At 41.4% G+C, this 25,800-nt stretch overlaps 1 protein-coding gene across 5 annotated transcripts; it reads left to right on the top strand.

The window, feature by feature from the left end:
* Positions 1-1,849: 1,849 nt before the first annotated feature.
* LOC105497077 (zinc finger protein 841) lies at positions 1,850-25,295 on the top strand. 5 transcript variants are annotated; one of them, XM_011767797.3, is made up of 6 exons: positions 1,850-2,046; positions 3,664-3,753; positions 7,175-7,266; positions 12,529-12,655; positions 13,392-13,523; positions 22,096-25,295. In XM_011767797.3, exons 3-6 carry the CDS (start codon positions 7,228-7,230, stop codon positions 24,597-24,599), a joined length of 2,802 nt encoding a protein of 933 aa, XP_011766099.2. In that variant the 5' UTR covers positions 1,850-2,046; positions 3,664-3,753; positions 7,175-7,227; the 3' UTR covers positions 24,600-25,295. The 5 variants fall into 5 exon arrangements, with proteins under 5 accessions (XP_011766099.2, XP_070943787.1, XP_070943786.1 ...); XM_071087686.1 differs by having other exon boundaries at positions 3,607-3,753; XM_071087685.1 differs by having other exon boundaries at positions 2,397-3,753.
* The last annotated feature ends 505 nt before the right edge of the window (positions 25,296-25,800 follow it).

The raw sequence follows: 25,800 nt of genomic DNA, 5'->3' as shown, positions 1-25,800 counted from the left end.
GTGGTGTAATCATGACTTATCGTGGTCTCGACCTCCTGGGCTCAAGTGATCCTCCTGCCTCAGCCTCCCAAAAGCTGGGACCACATATGCAGGCCACCATGCCTGGCTAATTTAATTTTTTGTAGACATGGGATCTGACTATGTTGCCCAGGCTGGTCTCAAACCCTTGGCCTTAAGTGATCCTGCCACTTCAGCTGCCCAAGTAGCTGGGGCTACAGGAGTGTGCCACTGAGCATGGCTAATTTTTATATCTTCTGTAGAGACGGGGGTCTTGCTATGTGCCCAGACTGATCTTGAACTCTTGAGCTCAAGTAATCTGCCAGACTTGGCCTCCTGAATTGCTGGGGTTACAGGCCTAAGCTACCTTGCCTGGCCCATCTGAAAAGTCTTAATCCATTTCAGTATCAACTCTAAGGCCCAAATATCACCTAAATATTATCTGAATCACATATGGGTGAGAAACAATGTGTGGTTCATCCTAAGGCAAAATTTTTGTCCAGCTGTGAATCTGTGAAGCCAGAGAAGTTATCTGATTCCAAAATACAATGGTGGGACAGGCATAGGAAAGACCCTCAGCCCTGGAAACCCACCCTTCTACTTTGTTACTGTGAATTTGACATTTGTACTTAGCACATGTAAGAAAGTGCATGAAGCATTTGTCTTTCTGTGTGTTGGGAACGGTGTTGCAAAAATCAACACTGAGACAAGGGAGCTCTCAGCAAGGCTAGTTTACTTTCTGCAGAAAGGGTGCTGCTCACTAGCAGTCTTGTCACGAGAGCACACATGAACAAAGGAGACAGGGTCATTTATAACCTGACGTGTCCATCCTACTGCTGTGTCTGGTTTCCATTGGTTGGAACTGGACCTCACATTCTGTACTTGACCCGATTGGCTAGCACCTTAGTACTTCCCAAAAGAGGCAAAGGCAGAGGAGAACAAAGGAAGAGAGGAAGTAACTTGTGGAAGACTGAGAGAGGCAAAAACACTTCCAAATAAGGAAGAGAAATAGGCTGTGACCTAATGCTTGCTTGGAACAGTTCTGCAGGGCAAATATCTAGGCTAAAATGTGGGAGCTAAGAACACAGAGTATATTGATTTATTTATTATGGTTAGCAGATACTTAAGAATATTACCACAGGTCTTTGAGTAAATTTTGCTTCTAACAGAGGTTACTATCTATTCTCAATTAGACTGGGAGGAAAGTCCCTTTGAAGAGGAACCTCTACTTATTTCATTTTCTACACTGTGTCTAGCACATTTCAATTGGCATAATGTCTTCTGGGTTCCTGGATCCAGTCACCTCTCCACATCCAATCCCCACCGAGATGCTAGTTCCCTGACTACTGAGTAGCTTTAGCTTCTCTGGTGAGACTGAATGGAGTCCACCAAGCTGAGAAAAATCGGTTTTTACTTAATTCAGTTCAACTTGTTAAGAATAAATCATCTTAGTTTCCACAAAGATGCAACATGTAAGTGGACCATGTAAGTGGACCACGTAAGTGGACCACAACTTTAAGATTCATCCTTAAATTCTGAAACATTAACTTAAAATGGGCAAGAAGCAACGCTGCTTCACAGGACAAGAAATAGTCACAAATACTCCCAAATCTGGAGAACAGACCCCGCCCACCCCTGGAGGTCCCGCTTCATCCCAGTTTTCAGTCCAGCCAAGCCCCAACTGGTCACGCCCCCTACCGGCCCGGGCCTCCCACCACCCTCTCGGGCCCTCCCCCAAGTCAGGCCCCGTCTCCGCCCAGCCCTTTCCCAGTCGCGCCCCGCCCAGGCCCCGCCCCCACGCCGCCCAGTTTTTTTTTTTCCGCGCCCAGTTTCCTGCACACCCGGAAGCAGATCGCGCTGGGGAAAGGCCACTTCGCGCTGGGGAAAGGCCACATCGCTATGCGTGTGTTTCGGTCTACCTGGATTAAACATTTGCTTCGCTTTGTCTACCTGGATTAAACGTGCATTTCGCAGTCCTCGGTTCTCCATACCCGTGACCTGGGGATCGCTACGGACCTTAAAATACCGCAACAGCCCCATTCGTCCCAAGTAAGTCGGAGAATTGCTTCCTTTTCGGTTTAAAATCTCTCTGAGGCTGTTTCTTGCTCTCTGCCTTTCTTCCTTAAGACCATGTAGACAACCCCATTCAGGTCGTTTTCCTGTTTAAAACCCTTTGCTTGGGCCCCGCGCCAAGTCTAGTCCTCGTTCGGGAGGTTCGCGCCCTCGCGACCCCCGAGCTTCTCCCTCGTCGGCCTCTGGAGGGGAGCGCCCGCCGTCCGGCTCCTGAAGGAGCCGCTTCTCCTCCCAGCTCCTGGGATTCTGCAGAACCTCCCTGTCCTGAGACATCGTCCCCCGCGCCACCTTGTGTCCTCCTCACGCCAGGTCCTTCCGTTCCGCAGGCTTCCCCTTCACAGCAACTGCTTTTCCTGACTCTCTGTTGGGGCAGGTGACCTGAGTCTGTCTTGTGACACCTAGTGTTCTTCGTTCCCAAATTTTACTCTACTGGAAAATGTGCTCTTCCGGGAGGTGGGCATCTTATTCCTCCCCTTTCCTCCCGAATGTGTGGGTGAGAGGGATCAGGAGAGGAAAAGACGGGGAACGACGGAGCAAAAGGAAAAACTGAGAAGAGAATGAGGGAGACCCGTAAATACACGGCAAAAATGGATGATAATTTAGGGCTTTGCAAAGAGCAACAGTGAAACAGAGCGGTTGGAGAAAGTAGCAGGGGGAGAAAAGCAAGTAGAGAAATTTAGGAAAAAAGGGGGACTTTCAGAGAGATGAAGGGCAGCAAAATAGAGTGGGGCGGCAAAGGAGGAGGCACTGCAGACAGACAGTGGGGAGAAGGTAAAAGAGTTGGAGCCGTGGCTGACAGAGCTACGTGGTGCTGGGACTGAAAGAGAGGGCAGTGGATGACAAGCAGAGTAGAGAGTACCACAGCAGGGAGGAAGCCTAGGAAGTTGGAGGTGCTAGAGTGGGAACAAATGAGCTGTAACAGGGAAGAGGGAGTTTAACAAGGAGAGCAGAGAGGGAGCTTAGATGGGGGAAAAGAGGCAGAGATACGTGAAGATTGGGGACAATTGGAAAGATTGAGGAGAAAGAGCTACAAGAGGTGAAGTAAGTTGTGACGCATTGGGCAGAACAGACCTAAAAGAGGGAATAAAGAAAGGGGTAAAAAACAGAAAAGGAGAAAAAAAAGACGCGCAGCATGAGAGAGGGAAACACATAGCAGTGAAGAAAGTGGGAGAGGACTCCATCCAGATGCGTGACAGTTGATTGGATAGGGATGGTGGTTGTAATATGTTGATTTGTGGCTTTATACCCTGATTTAAAATGTGTTTCTTTAAGTTGTACTCATGAGGATGAAAGTCACGTTTTTTCTATAAGGCTTGTGCATTTTGTGTTTATTTTTATTAAAAGATATTTGGAATTCCTGTTTAGCCAGAGGGCAGTGATTTGATCTAGTTATTTGTGGTAACTCTGTTCTTTTCAAGGATGGAGTAGAGGATAAAGGAAGGGAGAAATGGGGCAAGAAATGACTGACTGTTACTACAAGATATGTCTTTGGTGTTTTTTCTGGCTTTGTTCTGTTTTGTTTTTTGGGGGGGACAGGGTCTCTCTCTGTCTCCTAGGCTGGAGAGCAGTAGCATGATCTTGGGCTCATTGCAGCTTCTACCTCCTGGCCTCAAGCAGTCTTTCCACCCCAGCCTCTCAGCGCGCTGGAATTACAGATGTAAGCCACCACACCAGGCCTACGAGGTATGTCTTCGAAGGAGCATTGAAAGTCTTGGTTTTTTTTGTAATGAATTTCCTTGGAAGATGTTGGGGTCTCACTGGGGCATGTGCATCATTGAAGACATCTGTTTTAGTACATGGTGGTGCCAGTATTTGGGGGTGGGGTCATTACAGGTGTGCACCACCGTTCCCGGCTAATTTTTGTATTTTTAGTACAGACGGGGTTTCACCACGTTGGCCAGGCTGGTCTTGATCTCCAGACCTCGGGTGATCCACCCACATCGGCCTCCCAAAGTGCTGGGATTACAAGCATGAGCCACCGTGCTGGGCCTTTCCTGTTTATTTTTTAGAGTTGTTTTTCTTCTTCCCCCTAAACCTGGCCCATTTCAAGGTTCAGTTTGATAATGTGGCACTTAGCACAAGAGACTTCATTCTGGCTTGGTCTGGTAGTTCGCGAGGCTGGTCCGAAACAACGGCCTTCCCACAAAAAAGAACAAGATCATGTCCTTTCCCAGGACATGGATGGAGCCGGAGGCATTATCCTTAGCAAACTAACACAAGAACAGAAAACCAAACACTGCACGTTCACACTTACAAGTGGGAGGTAAATGATGAGAACACATGGACACATAGAGGGAAACAACACACACTGGGACCTACCTGAGAGTGGAGGGTGGGAGGAGGGAGATGATCAGGAAAAGTAACTTGTAGATATTAGGCTTAATACCCAGATGATGAAATAATGTGTACAACAAACCCCCGTGACCCGTTTACCTATGTAACTAGCCTGCATATCCTGCACATGTACCCCTGAACTTAAAATATAAATTCAAAAAATACTTTGGGCTTCCATAAAATTTGTTTAACTGGTTATTCATTTTTCCTTCTACAGAATTACTTTAAACAGTGTTTTCTGATGGTGGTGAATTGACCATTAAATGCATGCGCACACACAGACCCTAAAGCCTCTAGTTTCCTTCCACTGTGCCCTAATTAAAACAAAACATACCATTAACTGTGTTTCTGCCTGTAGTGAGTACCCCTCTCTGTGCTTCATTTAAGAGCATAATACACGACAATCTTGTTCAGAGTCTCTGTCTTCACTTCTTGCCTCCAACTGTGTCTTGAATGCGTCGGATGAAACTTTCGTATCCACCATTCCACTGATAACTATTTTTCAGAGTCACCAGTGACCTCCCCATTTCTAAATCCAATGTATTTCATTTCCTGCTTTACTCTTTCTTTTCCTGTCAGGAGCTATTTGATTTTCTTGTCACCTCCCTGACCATTTCACACTTCTCTCTGCTGCTGTGTCCTGACTCCAAATTGTTTCTCAATGTGGGAATGACTCATGGCTTAGTCCTTGAACCTCTTCTTGTTTCTCTCCACACCCACTGTCTTTCCTCATCATCTCATCTTATGAATTTAAACACCACTGTATTAGGCCATTCTTGAATTGCTATAATGAAATACTGGAGACTGGGTAATTTATAAAGAAAACAGGTTTAATTGGCTCACAGTTCTGCAGGCTGCACAGGAAGCATAGCAGCATCTGCTTCTGGGGAGGCTGCAAGAAGATTCCAGTCCTGGCAGGTGAAGGAGGAGCAGGTGTCTCATATGGCGGGAGCAGGAGCAAGAGAGAGTGAGGGGGGAGGCGCTACTTGCTTTTAAACAACCAGATCTCGTGAGAACTCACTGTGATAAGAACAGCACCAAGAGGTGGTGAGAAACCATTCAACACGAATCCACCCCCATAATCCAACCACCTCCCACCAGGCTCCACCAGTAACACTGGGGATTACAATTCAGTGTGAGATTTGGGCCAGGGACACAGAGCCAATCCATATCACCCACCTACCCGTCTCCATGTCCCCTGCAGACCTGTCCCCTGACCTCTAGAATTCTGTATCCTTTTGTCCTCTTGGCTGTCTGCTCAGCCAGCTAACAGGTATCTCCACCAAAAGCGACTGCCTGAACTCCTCAAGTACATTCCCCTGTGCTCCTGAACCTCTCAGGTGAAGGTGACCCTATACTTCCTGGCTTTAGTTTTAGATGTCAGCATATATTTGAAATAGAGAAAACATGACATTAAAAAGAAGTGCTTTAATTCATGTGATAAAGATAAGTTGTGTTTACTTAAAAAGGGTGAGGAAATACATAGTTTCTTAAATTACTGTGAGCTGTGGGAGAAGAGTGTTTGAATACCTCGTCTCTACCTAGTCTGCTCCCCAGAACCTCTCTGACCTCATCTCCTCCCTGTGTCCTCCCTGCTCCCGCTGCTCCAGCCACACAGGCCTCTTTCCTGTTCCTTGGGCTGAGGTCGCTTCTGCCTTAGGGCCTCTGCCTGGGCTGTCTGGCCCCTCAGCTGCAGGTGCAAACATCCTTCTTTCTTGAGGTCTTTGTTCTGATATCACCTTCTCCATTGGGACTTTTGTGACTCACCCTCCTCTCACCATTTAACACTCCAGCCACACCCTTGCCCCTACCCCTGGTGCATATTATGTGTCTCTGTGTTTCTTTCTGGTCCATTGTCTTCTACTGTCTACAAACTGGTAACAATGAGGCCCCAAGGGGAGAGCAGAGCTGGGAGGATGGGGCTGTGCTAGTCTTGCCCCCTTTAAGATGTACTCAACCCTGGCTTCACATTAGCATGCTGAGGCAGTTTGCAAATACATGTTTTGTGCCCTTTACCACAGATTCCACTTCCCATAGTTAGCATGGACTCAACCTTCATATTGTTTAAGGTACCCAAGTTGATTCTAATTTGTATCTAGCATTGAGCGTCAAACCTCTGTGTCTTCTGTTTCTGAGAGCTGAGCTCAGCCTGTGATCCACAGGGAGGTGAGGGGGCTGTGCTCTGTATGGGGTTTGATCAGGGATGGGTCTGTGTCCTGAAGGGAAGCATAGTCCAGCCCAGCTCCCCACTGCTGCAGGGTGTCCGGGAGGGGAACAAGTTCTGAAGTAAAGGGTGAGATGGCTGGGCGCGGTGGCTCAAGCCTGTAATCCCAGCACTTTGGGAGGCCGAGACGGGCGGATCACGAGGTCAGGAGATCGAGACCATCCTGGCTAACACGGTGAAACCCTGTCTCTACTAAAAAATACGAACAAACTAGCCGGGCGAGGTGGCGGGCGCCTGTAGTCCCAGCTACTCGGGAGGCTGAGGCAGGAGAATGGCGCAAACCTGAGAGGCGGAGCTTGCAGTGAGCCGAGATCTGGCCACTGCACTCCAGCTTGGGCGACAGAGCCAGACTCCGTCTCAAAAAAAAAAAAAAAAGAAAAGGGTGAGAAACTCACTTAGTCATTGTGTAGGAATTTATTATTCTTGCACCCTCCTGGTGCAGTGGGTTGTCTGTCCACATGCTGAGGTCTTCCCTGTGGGCATGGTTGTGGCACAGAAAGGAATGTGTTGTTTCCAAGCATTAAACAACAGATTTTTGACTTTCAGATTTGACTTTTAAAGAATTAATTGTATTGACTGAGAGAGAAGCCCAAAAGAGGATGAAGAAAGAAAAGGAGTCAAGAATGGCTCTTCCTCAGGTAAAGTGATATGCTCAGTGGATTGTTTTGTCTCCTTCCTTTTTGAAATGCAGGGCGTTGGAGTTGCAAATCTCTTGAGTCTGAAGTGTTCTGCCTGACACATTTGCTCGCACTCACCCATGCCTTCCCTCAGTCCCGCTCATCTGCACTTACATTCCAGATCTCACGGTGACCCAGTGACATGAGCTTGGGAAGAGGTTGCACTGGGCATGGTCCTGGGAAGGGCTCATACCCAGACATGGATGGAAATGGGGTGTGGGTCCTGCGGTGTCAGCTTCTGGGCAGCAGAGATTGTTTACGGGCAACATCTGAATGCACTGTCAGCTCTCAGTAGACCAGGAGTAGAGAAGCTGTATGTGGTAGTCACATGTTAATGTGTACAAATACCTTATAAATTCTTGAAAAGATGCCTTTAAGGGGAGATCTTTTCTACCTGGTTTTATTCCACATTTGAAGCTATAATGAATGAGTCACTCTTTCTAACTCCACAATCTTAATGACTGGGAATGGAATGGAAAACTAGGTACTGACATCAGTGATAGAGGGTGTTTTATTCCATCATTGCTTTTAAAATATGAAATCAACCTGAATGTCAGATTAATTTAGCCATTCTCAGCATATCCATCCCACAGAGAATGCAGTGTTCCTGCAGGGACTCTTACCAGCAGTTGTTTTTTGTAAAATGGTTATAATTTTGCTCAGATGTAAGAGCCAAACTTTTTTGATGTCAGAGAAGATGCAGCCAAATTCTGTCATTCCACCAATTATTATTAAATATTACGTTTCTTTTATTTTAAACATCACATGATATATATATTTGTTTTGTGGTAAAAGTCCAAACAGAGATGCAATTTAGGCATTAAGAAGGGGGGATACAACATAAGCGTGATAGGGAGTAACATTTTATTATATGTGAAATTTATGCTAAATGAGATTTTAGGTGTTCTTGCCACAAAAGCAAAAAAAAAAAAAAAGGTAACTGAGATATGGATATGTTAATTTGTTAAACTGTAGTGAGTTTTTTACTATCTATATCTTGCTATATTGTGTACCTTAAATATACACAATAAAATTTGTAAGCAAACAAGTAAAAAACAGGGCATCAAGAACACACTTTAGTTTTATAGTAAAAACAACTTACAACCTGAAAAAAGGACATCAAGGCATATATATTTAAAAACTTTACAGAATGTGAAAGAGCTTCCAGAATGCGGTAAAAGAAAATTGAGCATAAAATGAAAATTATTTTATTTTGATTTCCACAAAATAATGAAATGTCCTCACAGTCCAAGGAATTGGAAAATGGACATATAAATAATTTTTATTTTTTCTAGATCCTCAAAGAGAAAAAACTACATAGTAGTACTTTTTTTTTTTTAAAGAGTGGAAATGTCATGTGTCATTGGTGGGAGGGGGCATCTTTGAACTTGGGATAGTGGGGAATCTTGCCAGATTCACTAAAACAGGAAATGTACTATCCTAGAAGAGGCGATCACTCTTTCAATTACGCACCCGGAGGAACCCAGGTTCCTTTTCCCTGTCACATCCTCCACCATGTGTCATGTTTCATTGAGGAGCTACAGTGGTAAGCTCTGTGGCAAGAATCAGTGAGAGGTGTCGAGATGCATTTACACGTCATTGTGGGTTTTTAGAAAACGATTCTTCAGTGAATGTTCTGCTGTATTTTGCAAGTTTTGGAAATGTACATGTTTTTTATGTTAATAAACATTAATAGCTTGTTTTGCATCCTCTTTGGAGCAATTTCTTAATGAAGACATGGATCTTCTACAATTTTTCACTTTTGCAAAAAATGTCACCGTGGCTGCTTCTGTGCATGCTGTCTTCACCACAAGTGTGTGAGGGTTACTTCACTGGCAGTTCAAAGAATGTTTGCTGCTTTTAGGACGGTATACCACAAAAGCAAAAATAATTATATGTTTGTTTTATCTTTTGGAAGCCCTGGCTCACGGTGTGATTATAAAATATGAAGTTTCTTGAAAATCTAATGTTTCTTGCTTACATTTTCTTTGCATGAATTTTTTTTGATTGAATCTTTAATTTGAATTTTTGTGTATATCTTTTTGTAGATTATATTTGATTACTTTTAAAGTTTCAGATTATAAATGTCATAATAGGTTCATATGAAGATTGGCAAACCTCTCCATTTCTTTCCAAAATTTTGTTGGTTCTTTTTTTTTATACAACAGTCACATTTTATTAAATTACCACATACTTCGTTTGTGTTTGAATGACTGGGAGTTTTTACAGTTGCAGGTCTTGTCACCACATCTTCCAATAAGAATTGAGTTTGTCAGTCAGTGATTATATCTTTATTATGTCTTTCAGTAAAGCTTGTTTGTTTGCTTACAGTTCAGTAATGTTAGGTATATTCACATTATTTATTGGGCTTTCAGAATATATATGTTCTTGGTGCTTGATGGTTTCCCCTTATGCTCTCTTTATTTTTCTTTATTTTTTATAGTTTTTGTTTTCCTCCCTGTCAAAATCCCCTTTGAGTTCACTTATTCCTTCTTCTGTCTGATTAAGTCTGCTATTGAACTCATCTAGTGAATTTTTCAACTCAGTTATTGTATTTTTAGGTATACTTTTTTTCTTTCTTTGTTTTGTTTTCAGGCAGGGTTTCACTCTTTCCCAGGCTGGACTGCAGTGGCACAATCTTGGATCACTGCATCCTCGGCCTCCCGAGTTCAAATGAACCTCCCACTTCAGCCTCCTGAGTAACTGGGACTACAGGCGTGCACCATCACACCTGCCTAATTTTTGTACTCTTTGTAGAGATCGGATTTTGCCATGTTGCCCTGGCTGGTCTCGGAACTCCTGGGCTTAAGCAATTCTCCCACCTTGGCCTCCCCGAGTGTTGGGATTACAGGCATGAGCCACGGTGCCCAGCCTCAGAATTTCTTTTTGATTCTTTTTTATAGCTTCTATCTGTGTTGATACTCTTCTTTGCATGCATAGTTCTATAGTTTTCCTGATTTCGTGAGCTTGTCTGTGTGTGCTGTCTTTTAACTCATTGAGCATTCTTGTGGCTATTATTTCAAATTCTTTGGTAATTCACATACAGTCAGCCCTCTGCATTCATGGCTCATGTAGCCACAGATGGAACCAACTATGAACTACAAATAGCCAGAAAAAAATGGATGGTTTCAAGGAACATGTATAGTCCTTTTTTTCTTGTCATTATTTCCTAAACAATGCAGTATAACAACTACCTATGTAGCATTTACGTTGTATTAGCTATTATGAATAGAGATGATTTAAATCATATGGGAAGATATAGGTAGGTTATATGCAAATATTATGCCTTTTTATACAAGGGACTTCAGTATCCATAGATTTGGTCTCCTTAGGGAATCTTGGAACCAATCCCCTGCATATACTGAGGGTGGTCCCCATTTCTTTTTAGTTCTTCAAAGCCATGATGTAAATCACCATTTCTTTAGTGTAAGTTTATAGAGACTTAATTGGTTTCTTTTTACAGACCGTATTTTCCTGTTTCTTTGTAAGCTTTCTTATCTTCTTTTGGCACTTCAGTATTTGAAAAATCATCTACCTCCCCAGTTTTCGGTGGTTGCTTTGTTCAGGGAGGACACTGCAGTCAACTCAACTAGATTCTGGAGACCTTCCACACCTTTTCTGGCTGGGGATTTTGTCCTCTCTGGGCCTTTGCTTGTCATCTCTTCATTGAAAATGTTTGCTGGTTTCTACCCAGAAGCTCCCCTGTTGTCTCTCTTTGGTATTGCAGACTTGGGTGCTACAGTAAGCTGTAGTACTAGATCTTCACTTAGTGTTTGTCTGTGTTACTGCACACACTGGTTTATGTAAATCATCCTTTTTCTCAGTGGCCCCTAACCTTTCACCTTGTTCTTGTCAGTGCTTATATTCAGTAAGAGAGAAACCAGCCCATCAGTTGGTCATCTGAAAAGTCAGGATGTTGGACAGATATTCTGCTCCTTTCCATCCCCTAGATGATCTTGGGAGTTGTGGGTTTCTTTTCTGTTACCCCTGCATGGCAGGGGCTGCGTCTCTGTCAAGTGGATGCTTCAGATTTTCCTTCAGAGCTTCCATACTGTTTGCTTTATGTTGGCCTGAGGTGTAGAAACCTCGTAACTGTTTTGTGGATTTATCCCCGAGGCAATTAGTCTATGAATTGTTGTTAAAATCATTTCACTGTGGTGACTGGAGAGTTTGGGGATTCTTGTTCCTTTATCTTGCTGACATCACTCAGTATAGTTTTATAATTTGTTCACAGAATTCTGAAAATGTTTTGTACTTAAGTGCCATGGTATATATGCTAATGAAAATTTAGAAGTGTGTGTGTGTTGTTGTTGTTGTTGTTGTTTTTAAATTAGTGTACTAAAGTAGGAAGATTATTTCAGTATATTATTAGTTTGTATACTTAAATATTCTTTTTCTGGGTTGCAATCATGTTATCTTTCCCTTTTTTTTTTTCTGAGATGGAATTTCGCTCTTGTTGCCCAGGAGCGAATCATGAGATTTCCCAGCCAGCAGAATCATGAGAAATACATTTCTATTGTTCATAAATTAGTCTCTTTTATTTTGTTATAGCTGCACAGAAAGACTAGGACATATTCTGTTATATAACTGTTGGATTCTGTTGATTCAACTCTAATTTTTAGACATCTGGGTTCAGGTGCTTGTTGCGCTGTTGGCAGGTTGTTGACCTAGGCGAGTTTTTTAGCCTGTCTGTGACACAGTTGTCTTCTAGTAAGATGGGAAGAAATATTTCTGTCCTAGGTTATTATGTCATCATTTGAGTTAGAACATGTAAAGCCTTTGGAGTAATGCCCGGTACATGGGGAGTGTTCCAAAACTTTAGTCCTTGCTGTTGCTCTTGTCATCAGTTTTTAGTTTCTGACCTTTCTTTAAAGCCACTAAGAACACTGTCATCTCTGAAGACACCACTTGTATTCTAGCTCATCTGGACACCTCACTTGGTGTAACAAATATAATATCTAAAACTTTCATAGGGATAACCATGTGTTTATTTCTTATTTTGTCCGCAGAAGTGAGAAATTTGCACTGATTTAGATAAAATCCTAATCTCCTATTGAATTTTATAAAACCCAAAATTAGGGACACATAATTATCTCACAGATGCTTTTAATGGATATGTCAAAACACACACTTCAAATTGATGTGACAGTTCTTTCCTCTTCTCATTTTATGTAAAGATAAGAGCTCACCCATTGCTCATATTGAAATGTGTTTTCATTTCAGGGATCTTTGACATTCAGGGATGTGGCCATAGAATTCTCTCAGGAGGAGTGGAAATGCCTGGACCCTATTCAGAAAGCTTTATACAGGGACGTGATGTTGGAGAACTACAGGAACCTGGGCTTCCTGGGTGAGGATAATTTTCCTCTAGAAGTTAGGATCTTCCCTTGTGCATTTTTGTACTTTCCTTATTGTGTTTCTTGGGAGGCCCTACATTATTTGACAGAGATTGAAGCCTTGTTGATTCACAAATAAAAAGCTTCATGAATGTTCTGCTTCCTTCTTTGTACGTTAGTGGTGGTTCCAGAGCTGAGGTACATATAAAACCTTATGGCAGAGTTAATATATCCAATTCCCTGTTCCTGTTTTCTATCCCTGTGGTTTTTTTTTTTTTTTTGGACACAGTCTCAGTCTGTCACCCAGGCTGGAATGCAGTGGTGTGATCTCGGCACACTGCAACCTTATCTTCTTGGGATCAAGCCATCCTCCCACCTTAGCCTCCCAAGTAGCTGGGACTATGGGTATGCAACACCATGCCCAGGTAGAGACAGGGTTTCACTCTGTTGCCCAGGCTGATCTTGAACTCCTGTGCTGAAGCCATCTTCCTGTTTTGTCCTCCGAAAGTGCTGAGATTACAGGCTTGAGCCAGTACGCTTGGCCTATCCCTGTGTTTTTTATTTAGTATTTCTTGGGAGAGAGCTAGATATCTGCATCTTACAGTGTTCCCTAAACATTCAGAAGGAGGCAATCAATGGATGAGTTTGTGAAATATTTTATAGATTCAACTGCAGTATTTTCTCTTCTACCTAAACATTAGGCTGGATTCTGGAAAAACCATGGGAAATCTTCTTTCTTTTTTTTATAAGCAGGACTCTGTCTTCCTGACCTGAATATTATCTCCATGTTGGAGCAAGGGAAAGAGCCCTGGACTGTAGTGAGCCAAGTGAAAATAGCAAGGAACCCAAATTGGGGAGAATGCATGAAAGGCGTGATCACAGGTAAGAGCTCAGATGGGCACAATGGAAGCAGCATGATGAAATTGTGTGTGTAAAACTCTGCAAGTGGGAGAGTTCTGTGGGGAAACAAATTTGATTTTCTGTGAGCTCCGAAATTTTTCTTCTTTCCTGCTTATCACTTTGCTCTCCAGACACGTATAAGTTTACCCTTTCACTCTCCACGGGTTGCTGCAGCTCAAACAGAGTAAAGGACAAGACTGTTATGATGAACCACAGTGTCATCTGAATTCTCTGCACTCTGATGCTTTGACTCTGTGGCGTGGGAAGGGCCTTTTCAAAGAAGTCTCTTTCCCGTGTGGTCTCTCCTCCTGTTCTTGATTCCATCTGATCCTCAGTTCTCCGATCCATATAGATTAGAGCTCCATAGTCCTGATGCCTGGAGCTTTTCTGGTTCCACCTCATTTCGTATACTTGAAAGTGCTGGTCAGGAGATGGGGAAACATTGGTTGCCCTTCCTTTGAAGCTGGGGTCCTAGAACTGCACGCGACTGTCTTCAGCCCTCTGCCTGTTCAGGTCCCTCAGCCATTTTCTTAGTTCTTCTTTGGACACTCTTCTCGGATTTGTGACAGGGGAATGAGTTGGGTCTCCTGAGATTGTTACATAGAAGAATTGTAAAGACAGTTGACATAAAGATCCGCTCTTTATTCTTAGTCCTACACAGGGAGCATATCTTTGTCTTCACACTCTTAGTTTGGGATCTGTGGACAGAGCAGAGTCTCATTTCAAGATCCCTCACAATCCAACTCCTGTGTTTTTCTCTGTCTTGTTTATGCCTTGGCTATTTCTGATCTTACATTCTCTTTTATGTTTGTGTGATTTTTTTGCCTCTGAGACTTGCTTTGAATAAACACATTTCTAGGGTCTGACATTTTATCCTTTCTTCCTGCTGTGATAACCTATCTTGGGGTTATGAATATCTCGTGGACTATCTTATGGAGTGGGTTTACTGGGTAAGAGAAAATTTTTGAAGGAGAGCACTTTGAGTAATGAGTTTTAACATCATCTTGCTACATACAGATGTGACTATTAAAGTCAGAGTAGAATGATCAGCATTTATCATGATATTCAGATAGCATCACAAGAGCCTGGTTTCTGAGAAATGTCACAAAAGTATCTCTCAAGGGTACTGTGGTAATGTTGATCTCATATACTAATGGTCCTCTTTTTTGAGCTAGCAGTGAATGGTGTAGGAATTTCTCCCATGCCGGGCGCGGTGGCTCATGCCTGTAATCTCAGCACTTTGGGGGGCTGAGGCGGGTGGATCACCTGAGGTTAGGAGTTCTAGACCAGCTGGCCAACTTGGTGAAACCCCGTCTCTACTAAAAATACAAAAATTAGCCGGGCATAGTGGCAGGTGCCTGTAATCCCAGCTACTCGGGGGGCTGAGGCAGGAGAATCACTTGAACCCGGGAGGCGGAAGTTGTTAGCCGAGATTGCGCCATCGCACTCCAGCCTGGGGGACAAGCTGGGGGACAAGAACAAGACTTCATCTCAAAAAAAAAAGAGGAATTTCTCTCAGGGAGAACATTGTCCAAGTTCACAGCTTCATCTCTGCAGGGTGGTTGCCTGAACCACTGCTCATGCCACACTTTTCTTCCCCAGTATTTTTGTTTACAGTGAGTACGACTTTGATCTTGAGGAAGCTAATGAAGTTGAATGAGGCTTATTTTTTTTAAGTCCAGAAAGTTCGTTTTAAGCAGCCGTTGCTTTCATCTGATGCATTTTCATGTATTATAAATGAACTTTGTTTTTATTTATGTAACGATCAGTTCCATAGTTTTGAGGATACTCAGTTTTGTTTGTTTTATGTTTCTATGTGTGGTAGTGTTGTGTTGGGGAATGCATATTGTTTTATGTATTTTACAAGATTTCCTTCTCTAGTACACATGGTATAGCTCAGCAGCAGTTTCCCTAAAACTTACACAAACTCCATAGTGTTGTGTTGACAGTTTCAGTTATTGCTTTTACTTCTGTTTCACCTGACTTCATTCCTACTATGAAAGTATATGTTTGTCAATTAAATTGATTACAGTTTTTAAGTTGGAAATTTTTAATATCTTGAACATAATTTTTTAAGTTACTGTCTTAATTGTGGAAATACCATTTAATAGATTGATCATTCTTTGTTATATGACATACATTGCTTTTCTGTAATAAGTTTCAGTTTCCTAAATATAGCTTGCTGAGTGTTCAAATTGCACTGTTTTTTTCTTTGTTGGAACAAATGCTATATTATAATGACTATTCTGTCTACATTCATGTCCATCATGTTATAGTGAATCATTATTTAAAAATCTAACTTTATTTACACTTAGCCCATTTCTTACACTTCAGGGACTTCTCTACTATTTATAAAACCTACATATTTTTTTCATGATGCTCAAGCAATGAAGAATAAATTCTCTTAAAAAACTTGTATTGGGCCAGGAGCAGTGGCTCATGTCTGTAATCCCAGCACTTTGGGAGGCCGAGGTGGGTGGATCATTTTGAGATCTGAGGTCAGGAGTTCAAGACCAGCCTGACCAACATGGTGAATCTGTTTCTACTAAAAATACAAAAAAATTAGCCAGGCATGGTGGTGCATGCATGTAATCTCAGCTAGTTGGGAGGCTGAGACAAGAGAATTTCTTGAACCCAGGAGACAGACGTTGCATTGAGCTGAGATCGCGCCACTGTACTTTAGCCTGGGTGACAGAGCAAGACTCTGTCCCTAAAAAAAATAAGAAAAAAAAAACAAACTTGTATTTTGTCCAGAAAAGATTTTTCCTATATTTTCTTCTAGAATTTTTGTAGCTTGAAGTCTTACATGTAAGTCTTTATTCATCTTGAATTAATTTTTGTATATGATGAGAGAGAGGAGTCCAGTTTCATTCTTCTGTTTATGGCTAGCCAGTTTTTCTAGCATCCTTGTTGAATAGAATGGCTTTTCCCAATTGTTTTTGTTGACTATAAAAGATCAGTTGGTTGTAGGTGTGTGGCTGTATTTCTGGGTTTCCTATTCTGTTTCATCAGATAGCTTTCTATTTTAATGTTAGCATTTATATCTATAGATTTTCTATCTTAGCACTTTTTTCTGCATTCACAAGTCTTGGTATGTTCTATTTTTATTTTCCTTTGTTTTGAGATTTTTTAAAATTTCCCTTGTGATTTCTAATTTGACATATTGGCTGTTTAAGAGTATGGTTTTATTTGTTTTTGTTTTTGTTTTTTGACATGGAGTTACGCTCTTATTGTCCAGGCTGTAGTGTAGTGGTGCAATCTCAGCTCACTGTAACACTCCACTTCCTGGGTTCAAGCGATTCTCCTGCCTCAGCCTCCCGAGTAGCTGGGATTACAGGCATCTGCCACCACGCCTGGGTTTCACTATGTTGGCCAGGCTGATCTTGAACTCCTGACCTCAAGTGATCCACCTGCCTCAGCCACCCAAATTGCTGGGATTATAGGTGTGAGCCACCACACTGTCCTAAGAGTATGTTGTTTCCACATATTTGTTGATAATCTAATTTTCTTTCTTGATCCCTAGTTTTACTTTATTATGATGGGATAAGTTATGCTTTATGATTTTAGTCTTTAAAAAGTTTAAAAAATTTTTTCTTTTCCAATATTTTTTTTTTGAAAAATGTTTCATGTGCAGTTCTGAAAAATTTGTATTGTGCTATTTTTGGATGTTGTGTTATGCATATATAGGTTAGGTTCAATTTGATGTATCGTTTAGGTTCTCTAGTTCCTTATTTTTCTTCTGTCTGATTGTCCTATTTATAAGTAAAAATAGGCCATTGAAGTCTCTTATTATTACTGTGAAACTACTTCTCCCTTTAGTTGTATTAATTTTGCTTCACATATTGAGGATTGCTATATTAGGCACATATTATTATACCTTCCTAGTTAATTAACCTTTTAATCATTATATAATGCCCTTCTTTGTCTCCAGTTTTGACATAAAGTCTATTTCGACTGATATCAGTTTAGCCACTGCTGATGTCTTTCTGTTACCGTTTATAGGGGATATCTTTTTTCATCGCTTCAATTCAGCCTACCTATATCCTTTGAATTAAAATGAGTATTTTCTGGATAGTGTGTAGCTGAAGCCAGTTTTAGAAATTCATTCAGCCAGTCTCTGTCTTCAGATTGTGGAGTATAAACCACTTACATTTAATGTAATTACTGATAGAAAAGGACTTATATTGCCATTTTGTTAAGTGTTTTCTGTGTCTCTTTTAGATTTTTTTTGTTCTGTTTCTCTTACTGCCTTCGTTTTTGTATAGTTGATTTTTTTTTCCTGAAATGGTTCTACTTCCATTGTGTGTGTCTTCTATACATTCTTTGTGGTTACCGTTGCAATTACAGAAAACACTTTTGATTTATAACATCCTATTTTCAACTAATAACAGCTTAACTTCAATTACATACAAAAATGACTTTTTTACAGATCTGCTTCCATGTTATGTTTTGTCTTTTTTTTTTTTTCCTTTTTGTGGAGAACGGGGTCTCGCTATATTACCCAGACAGGTCTCGAACTCCTGGGCTCAAGCTATCCTCCCGCCTCTGCCTCCCTGAGAGCTGGGATTACAGGTGTGAGCCACCACGCCCGGCCTCCATGTTGTGTTTTGATATCCCAGTTACTTTCATTGTATATACTGTGTCTCCGTTGACATATATTTCAACCTTGACAAGAGTCTCCTGCTTTCTTTGTTTTCTCAAATCTTTGCCTGTTGTGCTAGGGTCCTCATTCTGCACCCCATGTCTCCTTAACATTCTTGTACTATCAATAAAGTTTTATGGTATCATTATGTGTGTGTACGAAATGAATTCATCCATCTCCTCTTCATGGCAGTTTTCAAGTTTTTTCTTAAGGACTGAATTATAAGAACAGTCTTTCACATATCTCCTGATAGGTAGGGTTGTTGAGCATATACCTGGAAATAGAACTCATGGGACATTCAATTTGATAAATTTCATAGCAAATATTATAGAGACATAATCTGTTTTCTTCCCATATCATCATACCACCTCCTTTTTAATTGTCTTCCCTTGTTGTCCTGCACCCATAGTGTATTTCTCACATTTAAGTATTAGTACAATGCTACTTCTACATTAGTTTCTCTTTTCTTCCAAAGCCAGGATTTTAGCTGTTTCTTGTGCAGTTACATTCCCACAGCTCTGCAAGCACACAAACCTTGCTGCCCCATGCTTATTACTCCTTGCTCTCCCGGCTTGCCCTTTCTCCTCTTGGGCCTTTCCTAACATATTACTTTGGTCCAGATGGACTACCCAGTTACTGCCTAGCGTATTAATTTTATACTTCCATTATTGCAGAACTCTCTCACCTCCTATGCTACTATCATTCTATAAGGGGTCACCCCTACTCATTTACTTGACCATTGTCTGATAACACTGCCCAAATCAATATGATGACTCAGAAACCGTTCGTTATTCATGACGGATGGCTGAATAATGCTTTTGGCAACACAGCATTGCAGGGAGCCGAAGGTCCATGGGACGTGACCAACTCAGCATTCCACTGGAGGCTATATGATCAAACAGCAAATTGTTTATCATGAATGCAGGATGTGGGCAAACTCATGACTGCTTCTGCTGACAGAAGTTTTGCTGGAGGCAATCACTCCCTGGCGCCAAGGTTATCTACTGCGATATCTAGAGCCTGTTGTTTGAGGAATGCAGTCTTGCAAACCTACTTTGGGCTGAGCAGCTGACCCCTTCTTCCACCCTCCTTCTCACTATCTCTCTTGCTTAGTAAATACAGAGGGCTGTGTAAAGCTCAGGGCCCTTGTCCACTAGAGGCAAGGTGCCCCCGACCCCTTCTTCCAAATATGCTCTTTTGTCTCTTGTCTTTTATTCCCGAATTCGCCACCTTTGTTCAGTTCCCCTAGGTCCATGTGGGTTACATAGTGGCAACCCGAACAGCGACAGAATCAGGTGCTCTACACAAAATGGCTCTTGAATTATTTCTACACTCTTGATATTTGGGTTGACCTGTTATCTGCACTGCTTGTTTGGGAGTTGTTTTTAAAAACATGTTTGATCTTGCAAACCCAGGTTCTTATATCTTACTTTCTTTGTAAATTGGGTATAGATACATAAATGCTGTGGGCATATTTAGTGTGCTTGTTTGTTAAATAATGATAACTTACCTAAAGACTTTTTAAACAAGTTAATGCTGTTAGCTAGCTTAGAATATTGCATGTTTTATAGTAAAGACTCACAAATTTGTTTAATAACGTGTATCAACATTGTTTCATGTTTATAATGAGATAGCATATTGGCTTTACCTTAATCAGCATGGCTAGCTATATCAGATACCATAGATAGGATGGTTTAAACAGCAGAAATTGACTTTTCACAGATCTAGGTGGTGCAAAGTTCAACATGTCAGAGTCAGCCACTTTGGTTCTTGGTGTGGGCTTTTTTCTGGTGTGCCATGGCTGACTGTTTTTGTGTTCTCATGTGGCAGAAAGATTGTCATGCAAAAAAACAGAAGCTTTTTCACGTCTCTTCTAATTGCATTCCTGAAGTTCTATGCACCATCCTGACGTAATTGCCACCCAAAGACCACACTTCCAAATACTATATCACACTGAGGATGGGACCTTAACATAGGAATTTTGGCAGACATAAGTCTTTATATCAGAACAGTCTACATTGTATCTGTAAATTTTCATTTTGCAGTTTGTTCCAAACAGTGTTGTCTTTTATCTTAGTTCATACATTTTCCAAGTGCAATCTCTGTATCATACATGTTTTGTGGCCAATGAACTGGATAATTAAAGACAATGAACAGGACTGGGTACGGTGGCTCATGCCTGTAATCCCAGCACTTTGGGAGGCAGAGGTGGGCAGATTGTTTGAGCTCAGGAGTTCCAGACCAGCCTGGGCAACATGGCAAAACCTCATTTCTATGAAAACTACAAAAAAATTAACTGGGCATGATGGCGTGCATCTATCTGTGGTCCCAGCTCTCAGGAGGCTGAGGTGGGAGGATCGCTTGAGCCTATGAGCTGGAGGTTGCAGTGAGGTAAGATCATGCCACTGCACTCCAGCCTGGGTGAGAGAATGAGACTCAACCAAAAGCAAAAAAAGACAATGAATACATAGGGAGTTGCTCTATTGTTTGTTACATAGTTGTAGGCACGAAATCATAACTGGAATTTCTGATTTCCTTTCCCAAGTTTTATTCTTTTTTTGAGGCAGTCTCTCTCTGTTGCCCAGGCTGAAGTGCAGTGTTGCAATCTTGACTGACTGCATCCTCCCCCTTATGGGTTTATGTGACTCTCGTGCTTCAGCCTCCTGAGTACTTGGGATTACAGGCATGCACCATCACAGTTGGCTAATTTTTTATATTTTTAGTAGAGACGAGGTTTCACCATGTTGGCCTGGCTAGTCTCGAACTCTTGGCCTCAAGTGATCTGCCCGCCTTGGCCTCTCAAAATGCTGGGATTATAGGTCTGAGTCACCATACCTGTTCCCTTTTTTTTTTTTTTTTTTGAGATGGAGTCTTGGTCTGTCGCCCAGACTGGAGTACAGTGGCGCAATCTCAGCTCACTGCAACCTCTGCCTCCTAGGTTCCAACGATTCTCCTGCCTCAGGCTCCCGAGTAGCTGGGATTATAGGCATGTGCCACTATGCCCAGCTGATTTTTACTTTTAGTATAGACAGGATTTCACCATGTTGGCCAAGCTAGTCTCGAACTCCTGACCTTGTGATCCACCTGCCTCAGCCTCCCAAAATGCTGGGATTACAGGCATGAGCCACTGCGCCTGGCTGACCTGTCCGCAATTTTCAATCTTTATTATGTTATGTATTTACCTTTCTCTCATCCAAGTACTAACCAGTTCTGACACTGCTTAGCTTCTGAGATCAGATAGATCAGATGCATTCACGGTGGTATGGCCATAGACATATTTACCTTTCTTTTATCTTTAAAAGCCAGTGATCTCAACGTATTTTCTAGTTATCATATGCTGCCTCTAGAAGTTCTTGCTTATTATTAATGGAGAATTGTTTAGAATTTCATACTATAAATTTGTATTTTGTGGTTGTTCATTATTTACCTGCTGGTTTTATCACAGGCTATTAGAATGTTTTATTTATTAATTTATATTATGATTATTAATTAGTTAATATTTACCATTACAGTATATCTTGCTGTGGTTTTAGCATTTATTTGTATGAAATAAATATATGTAACTTTTTTTCTCTTCTATTATGAGGGAGCCATATGTTTACTGCCAGTTGGTGTGTCATTTGGGGTCAGTGGTTGCAAAAGACTTGTTTTGGTGCTCATTTATGTTTGCACAACACAAGTCTTTTGGTCAAAGGATGTTTGAAACTAGGCTTTCCTAAAATTGATTTGAATTACATGTGATCATCTTTACTACAGAATTCTATTCATTTTGCATTTCTACAAATAGAAGATCATGGTAGAAAAGTTTCACAACTTGCTAGCATATTATGTTTAGTGTAGTGTGTTTTCAGTATAAAATAATATTTACCAATAATAGTTATTTTAAAACTCCATGTTCATTATATTTTGCAGGTATCTCTCCTAAACGTGTGATCAAGGAATTACCACCAATACAGAACAATAACACAGGAGAAAAATTCCAAACAGTGATGTTGGAAGGACATGAAAGCTATGACATTGAAAATGTTTACTTCAGAGAAATCCACAAAAATCTACAGGACCTTGACTTTCAATGGAAAGATGGTGAAATAAATTGTAAAGAAGCACCGATTACCCATAAAAACAATCTTACTGGTACAACAGTTCGACATAGTCAAGGGGACGTAGAAAACAAGCATATTGAAAATCAGCTTATATTAAGCTTTCAGTCCGGTCTGGCTGAATTGCAGAAATTTCAAACTGCAGGGAAAATTTATGAATGTAATCAAATTGAGAAGACAGTTAATAATGGTTTTTTAGCTTCACCACTTCAAAGAATTTTTCCTAGTGTCCAAACCAACATTTCTAGGAAATATGGGAATGATTTTTTGCAACTTTCGTTACCTACACAAGATGAGGAAACATACATTGGGGAAAAACCTTACATAGGTAATGAGTGTGGCAAAGCCTTTAGAGTGTCTCCAAGTCTTATTAATCATCAGATGATACATACAACAGAGAAACCTTACAGATGCAATGAGTCTGGCAAAACCTTTAATCGGGGCTCACTACTAACAATACATCAGATAGTCCATAGAAGAGGGAAACCATATCAATGTGATGTATGTGGCAAGATCTTCAGACAAAATTCAGATCTTATAAATCACCAGAGAAGTCACACTGGAGACAAGCCCTACATATGTAATGAATGTGGCAAGTCCTTTAGTAAAAGTTCTCACCTTGCAGTTCATCAGAGAATTCATACTGGAGAGAAACCTTACAAATGTAATCAATGTGGGAAGTGCTTTAGTCAAAGTTCCTCTCTTGCAACTCATCAGACAGTTCATACTGGAGACAAACCCTACAAATGTAATGAGTGTGGCAAAACCTTTAAACGGAACTCAAGCCTCACTGCACATCAGATAATCCATGCAGGAAAGAAACCATATACATGTGAGGTATGTGGCAAGGTCTTTTATCAAAATTCACAACTTGTAAGGCACCAGATAATTCATACTGGAGAGACACCTTACAAATGTAATGAATGTGGCAAGGTCTTCTTTCAACGTTCACGTCTTGCAGGGCATCGGAGAATTCATACTGGAGAGAAACCTTACAAATGTAATGAATGTGGCAAGGTCTTCAGTCAACATTCACATCTTGCAGTGCATCGGAGAGTTCATACTGGAGAGAAACCTTACAAATGTAATGAATGTGGCAAAGCCTTTAATTGGGGCTCATTACTCACTATACATCAGAGAATTCATACCGGAGAGAAACCTTACAAATGTAATGTGTGTGGCAAGGTCTTTAATTATGGTGGATACCTTTCAGTTCATATGAGATGTCATACTGGAGAGAAACCGCTCCATTGTAATAAATGTGGCATGGTCTTCACTTACTATTCATGCCTAGCACGTCATCAGAGAATGCATACTGGAGAGAAACCTTACAAATGTAATGTGTGTGGCAAGGTCTTCATTGACAGTGGAAACCTTTCAATACATAGGCGAAGTCATACTGGAGAGAAACCTTTCCAGTGTAACGAATGTGGCAAGGTCTTTAGTTACTACTCATGCCTAGCGCGTCATCGGAAAATTCATACTGGAGAGAAACCTTACAAATGTAATGATTGTGGCAAAGCCTATACTCAGCGTTCAAGCCTCACTAAACATCTGGTAATTCATACTGGAGGGAACCCTTACCACTGTAATGAGTTTGGCGAGGCTTTTATCCAAAGTTCAAAACTTGCAAAATATCACAGAAATCCTACTGGGGAGAAACCACACAAATGTAGTGAATGTGGTAGAACTTTTAGTCATAAAACAAGTCTGGTGTACCATCAGAGAAGACATACTGGAGAGATGCCATACAAATGTATTGAATGTGGGAAAGTCTTTAATTCCACTACAACCCTTGCAAGGCATCGGAGAATTCATACTGGAGAGAAACCTTACAAATGTAATGAATGTGGCAAGGTCTTCCGTTACCGCTCAGGCCTTGCACGTCATTGGAGTATTCATACTGGAGAGAAACCTTACAAATGTAATGAGTGTGGCAAAGCCTTTAGAGTACGTTCAATTCTGCTTAATCATCAGATGATGCATACTGGAGAGAAACCTTATAAATGTAATGAATGTGGTAAAGCTTTTATCGAAAGGTCAAACTTGGTTTACCATCAGAGAAACCATACTGGAGAGAAGCCATACAAATGTATTGAATGTGGCAAGGCATTTGGGCGGCGGTCTTGCCTCACTAAACACCAACGAATTCATTCTGGTGAAAAACCTTATAAATGTAATGAGTGTGGCAAATCTTACATTAGTCGCTCAGGCCTTACTAAACATCAGATAAAACATACTGGAGAGAACCTTACAACTAAACTCAATGTGGAAAGGCCTTTAGACGTTGTCCTAACTTCTGGGATCCCCAAATAATTTATACTTAACTGATACAATTTGTCTATTTGTCCCTTCCCTTTGAAGTCTCATGTGGAATTGTAATCTCCAGCATTGGAGGTGGGGCCTAGTGGGAGGCAACTGGATCATGGGGGTGGATTTCTCAAGAAAGGTTTAGTACCATCCCCTTGTTGCTGTCCTTGTGATAGTGAGTTCTCATGAGGTCTGGCTGTTTAAAAGTGAATGGCAGGGCCAGGCGCCTGTCTCATGCCTGTAATCCCAGCACTTTGGGAGACTGTGGACGGACCACTTGAGGTCAGGCATTCGAGAGCAGCCTGGCCAACATGGTGAAACCCTGTCTCTGCCTAAAATACAAAAAATTAGCTGGGCTTCATGGTGGGTACTTGTAGTACCAGCTACTCGAGAAGATGAGTCAGGAGAATTGCTTGAACCCTGGAGGTGGAGGCTGCAGTGACCCAAGATCGTGCCACTGCACTCCTGCCTGGGCAACAGAGTGAGACTCCGTCACACACACACACGCACGCACGCATGAAAGTGAATAGCACCTCCCTCTTGTTTGTTCCCCTTCTGGCTATGTGACATGCCCACTCCCCCTTCACCTTCCACCATCATTTTAACCTTCCCGAGGCTTCCCCAGAGGGTGAGCAGATGGCAGCACCATGTTTCCTGTAAAGCCTACAAAATTGTGAGCCAATTAAACCTCTTTATACATTAGCCTCAGGTATTTCTTTCTAGCAATGCAATTATGGCCTAATACATTTACACATGAAGTGAAGAATATAGCTAAGTTTCAAGCAAGTGTTCACTAGGCATAAGAATATACATCCTGGAGAGGAATCACAGAAGTGTAATATGTGTGGCAAGAATACTAAAGGTCAAAACTTGTGGATCTATAAATAACTCAAAGTGCAGATATGCTTTACAAATGAAATGAGTGTGGCAAAAACTTTGTACCAGAGTTCAGTCACTACTTGACATGAGAGTTTATATTGGAAATAAATCATATAAATATATGTGCTAGAGGCTTCCCCGAGGTATCTGAACTCGCTAGACATCAGAATATACATCTTGGACAGGAACCACACAAATGCAACTTGTGTGCATTTTTTTTTTACCCGACCATCAAAACGGAAACATCAGAGTATTCATACTGGAGAACAGCCTTACAAATGTAACGAATGTGGTAAGCCTTTTTTAAAAAAAATCAAATGGGCCGGGT

The sequence above is a fragment of the Macaca nemestrina genome, chromosome 20 (genome assembly GCF_043159975.1).
Source record: "Macaca nemestrina isolate mMacNem1 chromosome 20, mMacNem.hap1, whole genome shotgun sequence".
Taxonomy (NCBI): Eukaryota; Metazoa; Chordata; class Mammalia; order Primates; family Cercopithecidae; genus Macaca; species Macaca nemestrina.
The sequence above is the reverse complement of the archived record's forward strand: the minus strand, read 5'-3'. Positions and strand labels throughout refer to the sequence as shown.